The sequence below is a fragment of the Pleuronectes platessa genome, chromosome 20 (genome assembly GCF_947347685.1).
Source record: "Pleuronectes platessa chromosome 20, fPlePla1.1, whole genome shotgun sequence".
Lineage (NCBI taxonomy): Eukaryota > Metazoa > Chordata > Actinopteri > Pleuronectiformes > Pleuronectidae > Pleuronectes > Pleuronectes platessa.
This window is the reverse complement of record NC_070645.1, coordinates 20,014,918-20,032,668: the sequence shown is the minus strand read 5'-3', so window position 1 is coordinate 20,032,668 and position 17,751 is coordinate 20,014,918. Positions and strand designations below refer to the sequence as shown.

Genomic DNA, 17,751 nt, shown 5'->3' with positions numbered 1-17,751 from the left:
CATCACGTGGCATCTGGGGAATGTTTCCTCAGATCGTTCAATCAAAGACTCAAAGTTCATCATGTCATATATCCTCGTTATAATATAAAACTGGTTTAATAATCTATCTACTGGTTTAATAATCTATCTCCGTTATTCCATTAAACAATCTGGATGAGTTCTGTTGGTACAGTTGAGTCCCCCCTCCCCCGCTCTGAAATGGTCTGCCCCGGGTCAGTTTGAAGTTGGGGGCGGGAAGACGAAGAAGAAGAAGAAGAAGACGCTGGACTGTGTGTTTGTGACGTTTCTCTGAGGTAAATACACAAAGTGCAGGTAGAGCGCGAGCGACACACACACACACACACACACACACACACACACCGCGTTGTTGAGTGAAACACACAACTCGAGTCTCTAGCGGTGCTCGTGCACTTTCTGCGCCTGTAGCCGCAGGGTTCGTTAGCTGCTAGCTCTTAGCATCCCGGCTGCTCTAATGGACGCAGGATGATGACGTGTCGACTCACTGTTGTGTGCCCGCAGGTCGAGGTGCTGCTCCCCTGGGGATGGACCTGACGACGTGTTTGAAGTCCCTGCTGCTGGCCATCCAGCAGTACAGAGGCAGCAGGACGACACACAACACAGCGCAGCTACACAAACAAGTGGAGGTGAGTTCCCTCAGGACGTCACTTCCTCTCGTCCAATACACCTGGTTGTCCCCAGCACCTGGAGACACAACAACAACAACAACAACACTGGGACATATCACGTAAAACCCATAATAATAATTAGGCAGAATAAAAATTGATTAGAATATTGCACATGCCCTTAAAACCCTAAAAAGATATAAATCATAAAAGATGAAAAACATAAACTGGCATTAAAACCTAAAAAAAACAAAGTGTAGCGTGTGTCAGACAAAGTGAAGAAGGTTGTTAACATACAAGACAGAACCAACATGTCTCTTATGGAGTTTCACACTTTTAGTCCCTGTAACGTGTGCCTGATGGTAACCAGTCCAAGTCAGGGATTATTGAGGATCCTGTGTTCCAGTCTGACCACAGAACCGTGGTCTGAAGGGAGGGATGCTCCTTCATATCCGTCTGTTCCAGGTTCAATGTTTGATTTGAGATCACGATTCTCTCAGAAGGGAACAGGTTTGCTCTCTAAATCAGAAAGTTCTGATCTTATTTTTTTACTTCCTGTGTTTTAAAGAAAGCCAAACGCTCTTCAAAGCAATAATGTGTGTTCAAATATTTACCACAGGGTTTTAAGTCAAGTCAGGTTTATTCAAAGCTCGTTGGAGTTGAGCCACAGTACTTTTAAAAACAAGGTGACGGATGAAGTAAGTGTGGTGCAAGAGAAGGAAGCAGTGGAAGACACAAGATACGAGTAAAGGAAGGAAGAAGGGATTCTGGAGGGAGGGATGTAGGATCTTATTCAGAGTCGGGCAAGTTTTGATGTTTGTGTTTTTGTTTACTTTCTAGATTTTAAAACAGCCCAGAAAAAATTTGATGTTGTGATGACAAAGGTTGAATGAGGTTAATATGAGTATCATGCGCATGGTGGTAGCTCCACAGTGGGATAACTGCAGGCTCATCTCTAATGAACTTACCCAAAAGGAAATTCTGTTTTATCCAAATCATTGGTACAGAATCTCTGAAACCTGGATGAAAGGTTTTCTTTCCATCTTTGTATGCTTCATACCAGTGTAGCATGCAGTGTGTGTTTGTGTGTGTTTGCAGGAGGTCTCAGGACTGAGATGTGACCAGCTGCTCTCCTCGGGCCAGGTTCTACCCAGTGAATGTGTCAGTGGACTGGTGGAGCTGGCTGGAAACCCAAACACCAACCCCTCCCTGACCAGCTCCATCATCTCTCTGCTGGCACAACTAGGTAGTGTAAATACACACAGTATACACACCTTTCGTTTGTCTTAATGATACAGATATTAACACGGTGTCATAAGATTACAAACAGACCAACATGGAACTGATAACTGATCGTCTGCCATCACCTCGGTCAGAATTAATGTGACTGTACTCTGCGTGTCTGTGGTAAAGACTGCGTACTGACGGTCTGTAGTTTGAGAGATAACGTGGTGTTTCCATATCTTCACTTATGAGCAAGTGTAAATAATTCTCTGGTACTTGACATAGATCTTAAATCTCACTTGTCCTCTCTGTCCTGCAGCCTGTGATGATGACAGTCGGGAGATGCTTCACAGCAGCTATAACCTCACCAGCACCTTAGCCTCGGTCATCCACTGCCACAGCGTCACACCAGCAGAGCCACTGGTCCTGCAGGTAAGTCCCTGCTCAGCGTCTGGTGTCACCTCCTGCGTCCTCTTCTCTGTTCTTGAGCATTTCGAAACATAATATGAAAACATGCTTTGAGTGGCATTCATTGTTTAAATATAATTTCTTTAACACCAAATCACAAAAAACAATTCGTTAGTCAAAGCTGTTGCTTCCTATCATGAGTAGAAGAGGACGTGATGCATTTGTGGTCTTTTCAAGTGTGTAATTTAATTTCTCAGCTAAAATAGACCAAGCTACAATGAGTTATAGTTGTATTGCATCAATCTATGTAATCTTATAGGTCATATGTATTAATGTTGTATTTGTTTCCAGTGTCTTCAGGTGCTGCAGAAACTGACGTACAGCACTCGCACCTTCCAGTCGACAAACTACATCCACGAGCTCATCGCCTTTCTCATGACCAACATGTAAAACCCACATCTCACATCAGCCAGTATGATAAATCCCAGTGAAGGATCACTTTGTATTGTTGGCTTCACGCTAACCACATCACGTTCTTTCACCACAGCCAGTCTCACAATGATGACATCATCATGCCGTGCCTCGGCCTCATGGCCAACCTGTGTCGTGACAACCACTCGGTGCAGAGCCACATCAAGTCTCTGGTGAGTCTCCGTCACTGACAGAGCTGAAAGGATTTGTTGACTAATCAATCAGTTGATTCAACAGAATATGTATTGAATAGATTAATTTGTTTCTTAACATCCCCTCGTTTCAGCTTCTCAGTTGTACAGTTGTTCTGTCTCTATTGCTTACATGGATGTTACACCTTGGGTCTGCTGTGTAATATGTGTGTTTTTTTGTGTAGGACAATGTGAAGCCGTTCTATCGCACACTGATCAACTTCCTGGCTCACAACAGCCTGACCGTGGTGGTCTTCACGTTGTCCATACTGTCCAGCCTCACCCTGAACGAGAAGGTTGGCGAGAAGGTAAAACTCTGCAGGAATCGACTGAACTTATATTTAAGTCCCAGGGAAAGTAAACAACTTAACATCTTTAATTTAAAAACGGAACACTTGTGGATACAAGGCTCCTCCTTTCTCCTCAAGTCTTTCTTTCTCAAAGCAAGAAAAACCTTGACATTGTAATGACATGAATGTCGCTGACACGTCTCCTTAATTAAATGATGCGGTCTAGTCGACATGGAGCAGAATCTGCCCGACAGCCACGTCATGAACAAACTGAAGCTGTTATGAAAGCAAAGGGAATTTATCATTATTAGTTCTGTGTTCTTGATTAAGTACTTGTTCAGTTTACTGTATATCCCTCACTTTACCTCAGTTTCTAGTTCCAAAAATGTGATGTGATTTATCTCATTTACTCATCTCAACAACTATTTCTTCACTCATCTTCTCTGCTTGTTCCCATCAGTTCTTTGACGCAAAGAACATCCATCAGACCTTCCAGCTTGTTTTCAACATCATTGTGAACGGAGACGGAACTCTGACAAGAAAATACTCGGTGGATCTCTTGGTGGACTTGTTGAAAAACTCCAAAATAGCAGACTTCCTCACAAGGTGCAGACACACACACAAACAGACATTTCTCAGTTAACCTCACTTTATGTGCTGTGAGGTAATGTGGATGTTTTCTTTCCTTCGCCAGGTATCAGCACTTCTCAGCCTGTTTGTCTCAGGTCTTAGGACTGTTGCAGTCCAAAGACCCAGATTCTGCAGCCAAGGTGAGACCAGAGAAACCAGGCAGCCTTCGCTCAACATTAAACAGCCCATATGCTCAACATTATTCTGGTGCAGCAAAAAATTGAATGAGAGTTTTGTGGTTACAGAGAAAAAGTGTGAAAGCACAACAAAAGGCAAATTCCGCACTGTGTGTGTTTTGCAGGTCTTGGAGCTGCTCCTGGCCATGTGCAGTGTCTCAGGTCTGCGCTCGCTCCTGTGTGACGTGGTTTTCAAACCGGCTGCAGCCAAACTCAGAGCCCCGGGTCGAAGGCAGGGGCCCGGTCTGGATAATGGGGGACGCAAGGAACAGTCTGGCCTCGCCCTGGTGCAGTGGCTGAGCTCGCCTGTGGAGGGCGCTGAAACCTGCTCTCTGCAGGCCCTGCACCTGCTGCATGAGCTACTGAAGGTAGCTGAGGGAAACTGTCTTTAAATAATGTTTTCTCTTTTACTTTCTCTTTAGTTTGTTTCTGATCCCGTTTTCCTGTTTCCTCAGGAGTCTTTGGGAGCAGATACTTTACCTGATCGTGTTGTGAGCTTCATAGAAATGCTGCTTCCAGTTCTGCTGGGGCTCCTGAGGGGCCTGGACCCTGCGAAGGGAGACGCTCACCTGAGGAAACACTGCCACCGCATCACACACGTCAACAGCTTGCTGCTTCATATCCTTCACAGGAGGTCGGCGCCTCTGCTTCTTCTTTCGGCGAATATTGTGTCTCTTGTGTTTCTGCTGCTTCTGAAGCCTTAACTCTGCCACTCCTGTGCACTGACGAGTCCACCCGGTCCATCGTGTCCCGTCAGGTGAGCGCTCAGCTCTGCCTCTCGCAGGCCGAGTCCCTCCTCTCCTCATGTCACGGCAACAACCCTCTTACCTGCCTCCCTCCCGGCTCTGACAATGATCTCAGGTGAGTCCCAGATGAAGGAATGAACTGTACATTAAACTAACATGGGTTCTGATCAGTGTTCTCTTTTCATAGCTCAGTATAACTTATAAGAACCAAATAGAATTTCATGTTTCTCATCTCAATAGAGAGGATTTAAGAACATGCTCTTTACTGATCCTGGGGAAAGCAGGACTTTGCTCTGTGATGGATTTGTTTTTAAGCTGTCGTTTGGCTTCTTGAGTAAATGAGCTGAATTATTTCAAGTTCTTAGTCGAGTGTTTTTGATGTCGGCTCAGTCAGGTGTGTGCAGAAGCTCTGCTGAAGACTCTGGAGTTGATGAGCAAACTGAGACAGCAGGTGAAAGACATGGAGACCAGCTTCTACAGGATGTTACAGGTACACACTCAAAAACTATTCACACACACACACACCTTTCACTTCCTGTTCTCCGTCTCTCTTCTCTGTTTTGTGGTTTTGTCAGTGACTTATCTTTCTCTCTCTCTCTCTGTCATTCAGGATCAAAGGATAGCCACTCCCCTCTCTCTGGCTCTGACGTCCCACCACCGGCAGCGTGTGCAGACTGGACTCTCGCTGCTGTTTGAAGCCACGCCCCTCCCAGACTTCCCTGTGTTGGTGTGAGTCACATCCGGAAGGTTTTAAATGGCCACAAAACACATTTACATTTCACAAATGCTGACATATTCTTACATAGGTCTTACAACATTGAGCCGTTGTAGAAAGGAATCAGAAAACTCACTGTGCTGTCGTTGATCTCCTTCTGTGGAAGTCTGGGAGAAAGCATCGCGGCCAACAACGCGTATCGCCCGAGGGATTGTGAGCTGTCCGTCAAACGTGTGGCTGTTCAGGAAGTCCCACCTCCCAGGATAAACATGAGTGTACTGGACTCTTCCAGTGGAACCAGCAGGGGCGTCCACAGTCTGGTGGAGAAGATGCAGAATGGCCTGGGGGTAAAAACTGTGTGTGTTTAAAAATCAATAGTTTGTTGTTCAGTTTGAAAAAACTGCATCGAATACTGAGACTGAAGTTTAGAGTTTTCACTGATTTTCATCATTGACATCGATAGAATCATCTAAGGGGGCCATGTTTTTATGATATCATGCATTTCTGAATCATGTCTCTTCAGGACCATAACAAGTATTCAGCTAAAAACCCAACTCTCTGTTTCTGTAGCTGCAGGAGCCGGTTAAAGACTCTCATGTGTCTGAGATCATCGATGTTTATGCAAAGAAGATCTCAGCATTTGCGGTGAGTACGTTTGTCAGATGAAATATAAGAACTTACCTTTTTGAATACTGCTTTATGTATGTAAATTAATTTCTTATTTTTCTTTAAAAGATGTGTAATTAAAGGAATCACAGAGAAGTGTGTTATGATCTGAGGTCAAAGGGTTTTTCTTGTTTCTCAATCATTATATTTTCACTGCAGTAAATCCTGCTTATTCTGTGGTCATATTTTACGGTGTATGTTTTTTAAATGAGGGTTATTTCTCTTCCTGTCACGTGATCAGTCTCAGGAGAGTCGCCTGCAGGACCTGTTGGAGGCAAAGGCTCTCGCTCTCTCTCAGGCCGACCGTCTTCTCTCTCAGTTTCGCTTCCAACGAGCTCAAGCTGAGGCCGAGGTGACCCCGACACTTACCACACACAAACCTTGAGGCCGTCAGTCAGTCTCCTCCTCTGCTTCCTGAATCCTCTGGTCACTGTCACTTATCTGCTTCTGCTTCTTTCTCCTCAGGCTCTGAAACTTGGCTCTTTGCTGAAGGAAGCCGAGCGGCGGCGCGAGGATCTGCAGAGCGAGCTCAGCAACCAGGTGCTGGAGGTGAAGCGCTCCAAGGCCGACATGGAGGAGCTGCTGCAGCACAACGCCAAACTGCAGCAGGACACTGAGGAGCACCAGGGTCTGAAAGGAGGATACAACGCCTTGCTCAGCAGGTGAGAGGCAGAGGGACAGCAGCTGGAAACATAGGCACATAAATCATTAAACCTCTGTAGTGTGTATGAATCAGGGAGGAGGCAGGTTTTGAAAACCACAGATGAACATTGGAAAATTGTTAAACCCCACATATACAGAAAAGTTTTGTAATTTGTATATCGAATCCAAAAACTAAATTCTTTGCTCATAAATTAACCAGTTGCTAGAACAAATATGTTTTGGCTGCATAAACCAGATCGTGTAGAAAGAAGTGACTTTGACTTACACTTTATCTACTGAAAATGAATAACGATATTCATAATGATAATATAATATATGAAAAGTTTCCTCACAGGTTGAGGCTGATCTACTGGGATCGATGGTCTTGTCCCTGTAGATGTGTGACAGGTTGTTCTCCTGTGCAGGTTCACTGAGAGCGAGCGGCTGCTGAGGGAGCAGCAGGTCGCTCACGTCGCTCTCACCAAACAGAGCGACGCTCTGAGGAAGAACCACGAAGCTCTGCAGCTGCAACACGAAAAGTAATTCACACGGACATCTTAGTACCTTTATGTCTCCCTCCATCTTTCTCTGTCTGAACAGAAAAGCTTGACATGGAAGTCGTCCGTTTCAGTCGAAGGTTCACGTCTCAGTGTCTTCTTCTCTTTCTTAGGATGGCGTCAGAGTTGGTGGAGAGAGAGGAGGAGGTCAGATCTCTCCGTTCAGATCTACAGCAGAGAAACAGTGACATCACAGGTCAGTGAGAGGTTGAATCCTAATGAGAGCAGGCTGTTGTCACGACTGGTCATGTTCACCTGCTGGTTACCGACACACACTCAGCACCATCTCTGCAGAGTTTCATGTTTTTACCAGAATCACCAAGAAAAATCCCATGTTTGACGTCTGTTTCCTGGATTTAGTCAAGAATCCCTCTGGCACCCCCTGTAGGTCGTGATAAGAATAACAGTGCGTCTGTTCTTGAATAAATCCCGCCTCCTTCTCGTCAGGTCTACGTGGTGAACTGCGGGCCGAGGAGCAGAAGGTGAAGGAGAAGGATCAGGAGAGGAGGGACCTGGAGGAGACGGTGGATGTTTTGAGGAAAGAACTGAACAAGACGGAGCAGGCGAGGAAGGACGCCAGCATCAAGGTAACGAGGAGCATTAGAGCAAAGATCAGACACCGGCAGACATCACAAGACCCGAGGCCTCGTTTAAAACTGCTGCACGCTCACAAAATGGGTCTTGAGACCTTAAATGATTTCTGATACTGAGAACTTTGCCGTTTCCTCTTGTCCAGGCGTCTTCTCTGGAGCTGCAGAAGAGCCAGGTGGAGACGAAGCTGAAGCAGAAGGAGGACGAGCTGAACAAACACTCGGCCATGATCTCCATGATCCACAGCCTGAGCAGCGGCAAGATGAAGAGCGACGTCAACCTGTCGCTCTGAGGAGCAGAGGAGTGACCGAGGGAAAACAGACTTAAAGGAACTTTATTAACTATGTTCTTTTTTTAATCTGTCATACTGTATGTTTTTTTTTTAAATATAACTATACTTAATAAAACACAAAGAACTAGAAGTCTGAGATCAGTTCACACGGTCTCATGGTCTCAGACTTTTGGTCTCCTTTTTAAATGAATCTAGTATTTTTAAAGTCATATTGAAATCTTTGTAAGTTTGTGTCTGTCTTTTATTGTTTGATAAATAAATGATGTATTTGTATTTTTACTGGATTTAAGGCCAAATCAAATGTGTGTATTTTAGATTCAATATAAAACAGTGAAGTGACGCTGCTGCTTTTTCTTGTAAATATGTTTATGAGCTGATTTTCCTCAAGTAAAACTCATTTGATCAGATTCTGTCCAGATCTGAATAAATTACTTGATTCGGTTTGAATTCTTTGACTTTCTCTCACAAGTCGAGACTGAGCTTCAGTGTGGGAATAAAGTTTTTAAATTGCAACTCTGAGCTGTGAGTGACAGACGTCCTGATGGAGCTTGGAAATTTGTCGGGACCGATGGTTTGTGACCAGTTGTTTATTTATAAGAGATGGGTGATTGTGTCATGTTTTCATTATTTTTGTAGTTATTTATAATTAATTTTACGGTTAAACTAAAATGTCAAACCCCAATTCATTTCTTTGTCACAGGAGTTTGGTAAAGACATAAATGTCAGTTGATATATTGGTATTAGAATTTCTTTCTACTTTAAAACTGTCGTGCTGTTACAAGAACAGAAAGATATTCCTGTGATTTAATAATTTAATAAAGCAACAGTCGGTGATACTAGGAGACAACAAAGTGAGGCTGTATATAGAGAGAACATCATTAATGTTAATAACTAAAAACAAAAGTAAACCATAAATTAATGGGTTCTTCAAATTCTCTATCAGGTGAGTGACAGGATTCAGAACTTTTGAATTTATCTGACTCTTAAATCCATAAACTCTAACGCACCTTGTCCATTAATCCAACTGCTTTCAAGTATTAAGATCCTGAATTTAATAATAAAAGGTTTTTAAACTTGATATTTTACATTGAGCACATGGTGTTATGTTCAGCTGCAGATAGTCAAATCAACATTTATGTTTGATCACATGTTTACTGTTATATTACTGTATCTGTCACACACACACACACACTGTTTCCTGTTCAGTGTGGAGGTGACAGCAGCCGGCTGCTCGATCTGTTTTCTATTTTCTCCTCCTGGTTTCCTGCAGCTGCCTCCTGTCACTCACGTGGTCTTTGGGCAGAAGGTCGGGGGGGAGCCTTCAGTCCGACATGAAGCTCCAGGCTGCAGCACTCGGCTCCGTGTTCCTCCTCACACTGCTCTCATCTGGTGAGTGAGTCTTCCTTTCAAATCTCACCTGATCTCAATTTTTGATGTGAATCCAAAGTTAAAAACTGTTTATGATAAAAGCAGCAGAAATGTTGGTGTCATCTGTAAATACCTCTTGTTTTGATTCATCTTCACACATTGAGTCGTTACTTAACATTCATCTGGACCCCTGCACGGAGAAGTTGTAAAAACTTCGAGTCGCCAATCGACAGATGAAGCAAATCTGTTTGTCAACAATCCTGATAATCAAACATTTCAGTTCTATTTTAAAGGAAAATTAACTGGATTAATCTTCTTCAATGCAAAGAAAGAATCAAGTGTCAGAAATGAGATTTAACTACAATTTAAACAGCTGAAAGGAACCTCGTGACAGGGCTTCAACTTAACAGAAAGAAAATCTAAATATCCACAATTATAAACAAACACATGAACAAACAGATAAAGAAACAGAGAAACAAACTGATAAACAAACCGATACACAAACAGAGAAACAAACCGATACACAAACAGAGAAACAAACAGAGAAACAAACTGATGAACAAACTGATAAACAAACTGAGAAACAAACTGATAAACAAACCGATACACAAACAGAGAAACAAACAGAGAAACAAACAGATAAACAAACAGAGAAACAAACAGAGAAACAAACTGATAAACAAACCGATACACAAACAGAGAAACAAACAGAGAAACAAACAGATAAATAAACAGAGAAGCAAACTGATAAAGAAACAGATAAACAAACTGAGAAACAAACAGAGAAACAAACTGATAAACAAACCGATACACAAACAGAGAAACAAACAGAGAAACAAACAGATAAATAAACAGAGAAGCAAACTGATAAAGAAACAGAGAAACAAACAGATAAACAAACTGATAAACAAACTGATAAACAAACAGAGAAACAAACAGATAAACAAACAGATAAACAAACAGAGAAACAAACAGATACACGAACAGATAAACAAACTGATAAAGAAACAGATAAACAAACTGATAAACAAACAGATACACAAACAGAGAAACAAACTGATAAACAAACAGAGAAGCAAACTGATAAACAAACAGATAAACAAACAGAGAAACAAACAGATAAACAAACAGATACACGAACAGAGATACAAACAGAGAAACAAGCTGATAAAGAAACAGAGAAACAAACTGATAAACAAACAGATACACAAACAGAGAAACAAACTGATAAAGAAACAGATAAACAAACAGAGAAACAAACAGATAAACAAACAGAGAATCATGGCTGTGGGGACGTGTGGAGATGAGAAATGTTTGCCAGCTTCAGTTTGAGCTCTGTAGAAGTGAACTTGTGTCACAGCAGCTGCCATGAGGGACTGAAACGTGAGCAGCATGTAGGCATTCACACACACACACACACACACACACACACACACACACACACACACACACACACACACACACACACACACACACACACACACACACTGCTTTGTGGGTTAGGAGTGAGGCCCTGTTCTTTGACGTGCACAGGTGACGTCATGCTGCTGATGTAAATGTAAACTTATGGTGTGTGTGTGTGTGTGTGTGTCAGAGTGCTGGGGCAGGAACGAGGAGGAGCGTTTGATTCACTACCTGTTTCAGGAGCGAGGATACAACAAAGAGCTGCGTCCCACAGAGAGGCAGCAGGACGCCGTGGACGTGTACCTCGCCCTCACTCTGTCCAACCTCATCTCTCTGGTACCAGGACGTCTGTTTTAAACTGTGTGTGTCTCTCACTGTTTGAGTGAAATGAAGTTTTTTTGATGAGTGTAAAACATCACTTTGTTGTGCAATAGTGCTAAAAAAGTGTTACCATAGAATGGTGTGCCTTTAGGCACTCAATAAATGTGGTTATCAAAATAAAATACAAAACATTAATATTTAAAATATTAGTATTAGATCATAACTTTAGTTTGTTAAAGTTCTCGCGGGGCACCACCCTTCAAAGAAGGGGAAAATAGCCAATTTATTGATTAAGATCAGTCTCATTTAGATCTAGTTCAATTAGAAATCTCAATAATTACTATTAATTATTATATAATGAACAGTGAAGGTTATGGAGTTCTTAACAGTGTAACGGTTGGCAAAATTCACTTATGCAACATTAATGACAGAACATTTGTGAAAGAAAACATTTATTATGAACATAATAAAGTATAAAAACACAAATTACTAAACAATCGAACTAACTAACAAGGAGGTGTGTGAGTGTATGTATGTAAATTAGGGGCTCTCAAAATGGTGGTTGACCAAAGAGTAACGCCTTCCTGAGCTTGCTTTCAAAATGGACTGTACTCAGAGATGCTACTCTTCTGAGTAGTGGTAGTTTGTTTGGGCCAAAATGTCAGAGTACGGCTTCCTACAGCTTCTACTGTGGGAATGCCTATCTCTCGGAACTCGGAGCATGGGGACACAAGGCGGATACGCTCTGTGTCCCCATGCTGCCTGCTGCCCCCCCCCCCCCCCTTGTTTTGTTGTGAGGGGAGCGTTTTGAGGCTGTGGATAAATTTGACACCTTGGTGTTTGTTCTGACAGGCTCAGTTGCACCAACTGTAGCCTTGAGAGTGACAACAGTTTCCCAAGCCACCTGTGACATCTTCCTGATCTGCTGCATTGAAGGTTTTTCTTCCTGTGTCATCAGTACAACATGTGTGCGTATACATGGATGTAAATTGCGTAAGAACATGGCCTTGAAGGTGGGATTTTCTTCTAGGCCTGGTTCGTTCTTTCCTTGAAAATAAACATGCCTCAAACGTCTGAAATAATCCTTGGGATTTTCGCGACGTGAATGTTTAATTTTGGATGCTGTAACAATGGCTGTTATCTCATCAGCAGTAGAAGAGAATTCCTCGACTAGTGCTTGACATAGCTCTGTGTAGTTACTGGTGACACTGGAAGGAAGTGACCGAATAAACTTGTGAACAGCTGTAGAGCTGGTTTTTAACACAAGTCTAACCTTCTCTCTTTCTGTTGCATTTGGCACATCACTTAAGCTGAGATCTAGTTCTCTAAAGTAATTATCAATATTGTTATCACAGTTGTCTGGATCAAATTGTTTAACATCTTTAGCTAGAAACTCAAGCAACTTGAAGCGCGGACACTGTGAGGTCCGGCTGCGTGCATCACCTGCTGCAGGTCTCTCTGGTTGAGGGGGAGGTGCTAAAACATTTTTGAATAGGAAGCTGTTAGCTCTTCCTGTCAGTGGAGGATCCGAGAGTGACTTCATTCCCAAAGACTTCGGGTCGGATGGGAGTCTGTCCCATCTTGGGAGTGAAGAGGGAGTTAACCGTACACTATCAGAGGAGTATGAATCGGAGTAACCAGAATCACATTGGTTCAAAAACTGATGTGAGGCCGCGCCTTCTAATCTAAGTTTGAACAATTCCTCCTTGTGTGAAAACAGATCTGACTCTGCTGAGTGCAGGTCTTCCAAATAGTGCAGAGTATTCTTACTAGCAGTCTGAACCTCCTGGAGGAGGAAAGCATTTTGTGCTCTAAGGGCATTTACCTCCTGTTCCATGGCTGCTTTGCTCTGACAGGCAAGGTTGATTTGCCTGTGGAAGTTAAGAATCATACATCTCAACAATGGACCCTTTGATGCTGTTTGTGCCTCACACCTGTCATTAAGTAGAGAATCTATTTCTTTATTACACTCATGGAAGTTCAACTTGTTGATGAATTCAGGATAGCCAGCGGTCAGGCTCGGTGCTAGGGAAGAAACTAATTGTTCTACACAGGGGTTCTCCATTGTTGGATCTGAAATTCAAGGATTAGATTTAAGTTTATAAATCAATCATGGCTTTAAGTGTTGCGATGGCAGACACCTTGGGAACATAAAATGGTAGTTCTCAACTATTCTCACTTATTTCTGAATTTTGCCAGAAATGAAACTGTACTCTGCCTCACACGGGGCACCATTTATGTTGTGCAATAGTGCTTAAAAAGTGTTACCATAGAATGGTGTGCCTTTAATACTTACTTTGAGCTTGTTTCACTCCATTATATTTAAGAGCTAGAATTTCTCTGAGTAAAGTTCATCCCTCCGAGGCCAAACAGTCTCCGTATGAAACACTTTAATTCACTAGATCCGGATTTCTATCTGGATCTACACCAAATTTCTCACACAATTCACTCCACCTTTTCTTCATCAAGATCAATGAATTATTATTACTGAGTTGTTTTCGACAGATAACACGTCCGTCCACCAAGTTGCTAGATGATCAGTCCAGGAGTTTTTACGTAATCCTGCAAACTAACACACAGACGAACCCTGACCTTGAAGATGGAGGTAATGATAAAGTCTCATATGTGTCTTTCTACTTCAGAAAGAAGTAGACGAGACCCTGCTGACGAACGTATGGATCGATCATGTACGTAAAACTTCTTTTACAGGAAAATATCTGTATATTTGTTTGCTTAGATCCTCTAATAACACACACCTTTCTGCACATTTGACTGACCCTCAACTGTTGCTGTGTTTGTATATTTTGTGTTTTTGCTTTGTTGCATGTGTTAGACGTGGACCGACTACCGGCTGTCGTGGAACTCCACAGAGTTCGATGGTATTGAGATGCTTCGCCTGCCGCCCAGCATGGTGTGGCTGCCGGAGATTGTGCTGGAGAACAAGTGAGATTCAATTCTCTGTATTCATTTGTGTGTATGGAGACAAAATGAAAACATGTTTATCACACATATATAAATATATATCTTACCTATAATCTCTAAATCTGGATTAAAGAACCGTTCTTCGTCCTCTGACCTTGAACAAGACCACCAGCCTCTGATTTCTCCTCATGTGTTTGTATGTGAGGAGAAATCAGAGTAGATCAGAATACGATCTAACTGGGCCCCTCTGCCTCTCCCCAGTAACGATGCCCAGTTCCAGGTGGCCTACTACAGCAACGTGCTGGTGGATCCCACTGGGCTCTGCTACTGGCTGCCTCCCGCCATCTTCCGCTCCTCCTGCTCCATCAACGTCAACTTCTTCCCCTTCGACTGGCAGAACTGCACGCTCAAATTCACGTAAGACAGAATCCACACATGCTTCAGTTTTGATTCTTGTAGGAAACATGGATCAGTGATGATGAGCGTCGAGTGTGTCACTTTGTTCATGAACCTGAAAACTCCATTTCCCATGTTGCTTTGCAGTTCTCTGACCTACAACGCCAAAGAGATCCGGATGCTGCTGAAGGAGGAGGCGGACGAAACCAGCAAGTGGACGGTGGAGTGGATCATCATCGACCCGGCCAGCTTCACAGGTGACGCACACGTCCAGTCCAATGAGTTCCTCCTGACCTCAGCTCACTGATCTGAACCTCAGTCTGGGTTTGTTCTGTCTCTGTCGCTGCTCCTCACTGGTTTCGGCAGAAAACGGCGAGTGGGAGATCAACCACCGGCCGGCCAAGAGGAACACGTACAAACACATTCCCATGGAGAGCAACAAGCACCAGGACATCACCTTCTACCTGGTCATCAAACGCAAACCTCTCTTCTACATCGTCAACATCATCATCCCCTGTGTGCTCATCTCCTTCCTGGCCTCGCTGGTCTACTACCTGCCGGCTGACAGTCAGTGCACCCCCCCCCCCCCCACACCTCCGACTTACAGGAGACACACTTTGAGGAATGAGGAGTGGTTCCTAGAATTTAAACACTTACACGTGTGTGTATGTGTGTGTGTGTGTGTGTGTGTGTGTGTGTGTGTGTGTGTGTGTGTGTGTGTGTGTGTGTGTATGTGTGTGATTGTGTAGGTGGTGAGAAGATGACCTTGTCCATCTCTGTGCTCTTGGCTCAGTCTGTGTTTCTGCTGCTGATTTCTCAAAGACTCCCAGAGACTTCCATGTCTGTACCACTTATTGTCAAGTAGGTAACACACACACACACACACACACACACACACCTAATAAAGACAACAATCTAAGATACAAAGGATGAAGCATTGAGTTTTTCTGTTTCTTTATACATCACGTGTCTGTGTGTGTGTGTGTGTGTGTGTGTCTGTGTGTGTGTGTGTCTCAGGTATTTGATGTTCATCATGGTGCTGGTTACAGTGGTGGTGCTGAACTGTGTGGTTGTCCTCAACCTGCACTTCAGGACCCCGAGCACACACGTCATGTCTGACTGGACCAAAAAGGTAACACACACACACACACAGACACACACAAACACACACACGCACACACACACACACACACACACAGTTTCTCTGCGATTAACCAGTTTTCTATTGGAACAATTTGACCTGCTTAGATTCTGGTGTGACTTCTGGATCTTATTTCTAATCATTCCTTTTTAAAAGATGACCGAGAGTTTTCCTGCTGTGGCTCAAAGACTTTAGCTTCTTAAAAGAAGAGTTTATTTAAGAATACATTTTAAAGCCTGATTTAATTTACCCTCTTCTCTGACCAGTTCTTCCTGGAGCGCCTGCCCCGGATCCTGCGCATGTCCCACCCCTCGGACGAGGAGCCCCACTGGGATCGAGCGCTGCCCCGGCGGTCCAGCTCGGTGGGGTACATCGCCGCGGCGGAGGAGTACTACAGCTTCAAGTCCCGCAGCGAGCTGATGTTCGAGAAGCAGTCAGTGAGACACGGGCTGACCACACGGACCACACACGCTGCAGGTTCGAGAGCAGGTCACTCAGTGGAGTTCACACTTCAGACAGTTAGATTCCATCAAGCTGCTCCACCCAGCACCACTCAGAGAGACCAGTCCCTCAATGTGTAGCACGGCTTCATCCAGAGAAAAGACAAACTCCTTTGTGTTTGAGCTCTTTGTGTTGTTGTGTAGAAGTGTGTGTGTGTGTTGTCTACGCTAACCTGCTCTGTGTGTTTGCTCTGGTTGTGCAGTGGTGAGTCCACAGGACGACGGAGGGATGACAGAGCAGCTGTACGCAGAGATCAAGCCGGCCGTGGACGGAGCGAACTACATCATCAAACACATGCGCAACAAGAACGACTACAACGAGGTGACACACACAGACACACACACACACACACAGAGGAAAGCAGAAGTCTGCTGTAGCTTTTGACTCACAGATGAATGAGATGAATTACTCGATGCACTGTGCCATGAAGCAGAGTTAAACTTTAGTGTAACATTGTGTAACGCTCACTCGCTGTGTGCGTCTCACTCTGACCTCACACCTTCAGCCTTGTGTGCAGAATGCAACGTGTGGTTGTGTGTTCACAGGAGAAAGACAACTGGAGCGGCATCGCCCGCACGGTGGATCGTCTCTGCCTCTTCCTCGTCACTCCGGTGATGACGCTCGGCACCATCATCATCTTCCTGATGGGAATCTGCAACCACCCCCCCCACCTGCCCTTTAAGGGAGACACACACGACTACAGAGAGGAAAACCCACGGCTGCTGTAACACACACACACACACACACACACACACACAAACACACTCACTGCCATGTGGGTCTAGAGTTTGTTGCCTCTATATTATTTGTGGGTCCAGGTGCATAGTTGTGTGTTTCTTCAACTAAAAGTGGACAACAGAATAACAGAATAATTAAACTAGTATTTTAATTTGATTTGTGCGGTTTGAATAAACATTTATACTCAGTGGACATCTTTGATTTTGTTTTTGTTCTGCATATATTATTATTATTATTATTATTATTATTATTATTATTATTATTAAGAACATAACTGAGCGATCATCTTTTGAAATCAAATGTAAATAAACTTAGTATAATCCGTCATCACACACACACTAAATCAAAAACTTAACACTGGTGACATTAGAAGAAAAAGAAGCTTAATGCAGGAAAATAAAAGTTTTTCTAAAATGTCATCAAAAACCAACACAGTTAACATGTGAATACTCAGTAAATGATATTCTACTGCATCTAGTATTTATGAAATAATCAAACATACAAAAGACAAAAGACTCTCTGGCTAAAATGACGTCTCATGGCTGACGGAGGTTTTACTCAGTACGAGACTGGGATGCAAATCCACACAACAAGACAACAGAGCCAGAAAACACTTGGATGTACTGGACACATACAAGTACAAGAGTCAAATACTTCTGTCCAGAATGTAGATGGGAGCTGTGTATCAAAATACTCTGAGACGTACAGAAACCTGGAGACCGGACGTCCTCACAGTCT

General features: G+C 43.4%; 2 protein-coding genes across 2 annotated transcripts; both read left to right on the top strand.

Annotated features, from left to right (window-relative positions):
- Positions 1 to 229: 229 nt before the first annotated feature.
- Positions 230 to 8,669, top strand: cip2a (cellular inhibitor of PP2A). The gene is made up of 22 exons (XM_053412536.1): positions 230 to 293; positions 520 to 644; positions 1,722 to 1,869; positions 2,167 to 2,279; positions 2,607 to 2,701; positions 2,803 to 2,899; positions 3,103 to 3,225; positions 3,668 to 3,813; positions 3,902 to 3,977; positions 4,139 to 4,381; positions 4,469 to 4,631; positions 4,727 to 4,874; positions 5,150 to 5,249; positions 5,370 to 5,488; positions 5,641 to 5,821; positions 6,045 to 6,119; positions 6,382 to 6,492; positions 6,606 to 6,802; positions 7,208 to 7,321; positions 7,453 to 7,535; positions 7,787 to 7,926; positions 8,076 to 8,669. Exons 2-22 carry the CDS (start codon positions 543 to 545, stop codon positions 8,220 to 8,222), a joined length of 2,721 nt encoding a protein of 906 aa, XP_053268511.1. The 5' UTR covers positions 230 to 293; positions 520 to 542; the 3' UTR covers positions 8,223 to 8,669.
- Positions 8,670 to 9,515: 846 nt separating this feature from the next.
- chrnd (cholinergic receptor, nicotinic, delta (muscle)) lies at positions 9,516 to 17,007 on the top strand. The gene is made up of 12 exons (XM_053412689.1): positions 9,516 to 9,611; positions 11,185 to 11,330; positions 13,958 to 14,002; positions 14,149 to 14,258; positions 14,499 to 14,654; positions 14,781 to 14,890; positions 15,000 to 15,200; positions 15,383 to 15,494; positions 15,651 to 15,765; positions 16,041 to 16,251; positions 16,478 to 16,596; positions 16,821 to 17,007. The coding sequence occupies exons 1-12, from the start codon at positions 9,554 to 9,556 to the stop codon at positions 17,001 to 17,003; spliced, it is 1,566 nt and encodes a 521-aa protein (XP_053268664.1). The 5' UTR covers positions 9,516 to 9,553; the 3' UTR covers positions 17,004 to 17,007.
- The last annotated feature ends 744 nt before the right edge of the window (positions 17,008 to 17,751 follow it).

What these genes read in the sequence shown, in the direction of transcription:
- chrnd (XM_053412689.1), top strand. Translation starts at nt 9,554, where the DNA reads ATGAAGCTCCAGGCTGCAGCACTCGGCTCCGTGTTCCTCCTCACACTG. An exon ending in TCTGTACCACTTATTGTCAA is followed by an intron (nt 15,495 to 15,650) that starts GTAGGTAACACA and finishes TGTGTGTCTCAG; the next exon opens with GTATTTGATGTTCATCATGG. An exon ending in ACAAGAACGACTACAACGAG is followed by an intron (nt 16,597 to 16,820) that starts GTGACACACACA and finishes GTGTGTTCACAG; the next exon opens with GAGAAAGACAACTGGAGCGG.
- cip2a (XM_053412536.1), top strand. Translation starts at nt 543, where the DNA reads ATGGACCTGACGACGTGTTTGAAGTCCCTGCTGCTGGCCATCCAGCAG. An exon ending in GGCTCTGACAATGATCTCAG is followed by an intron (nt 4,875 to 5,149) that starts GTGAGTCCCAGA and finishes ATGTCGGCTCAG; the next exon opens with TCAGGTGTGTGCAGAAGCTC. An exon ending in AGAAGATCTCAGCATTTGCG is followed by an intron (nt 6,120 to 6,381) that starts GTGAGTACGTTT and finishes TCACGTGATCAG; the next exon opens with TCTCAGGAGAGTCGCCTGCA.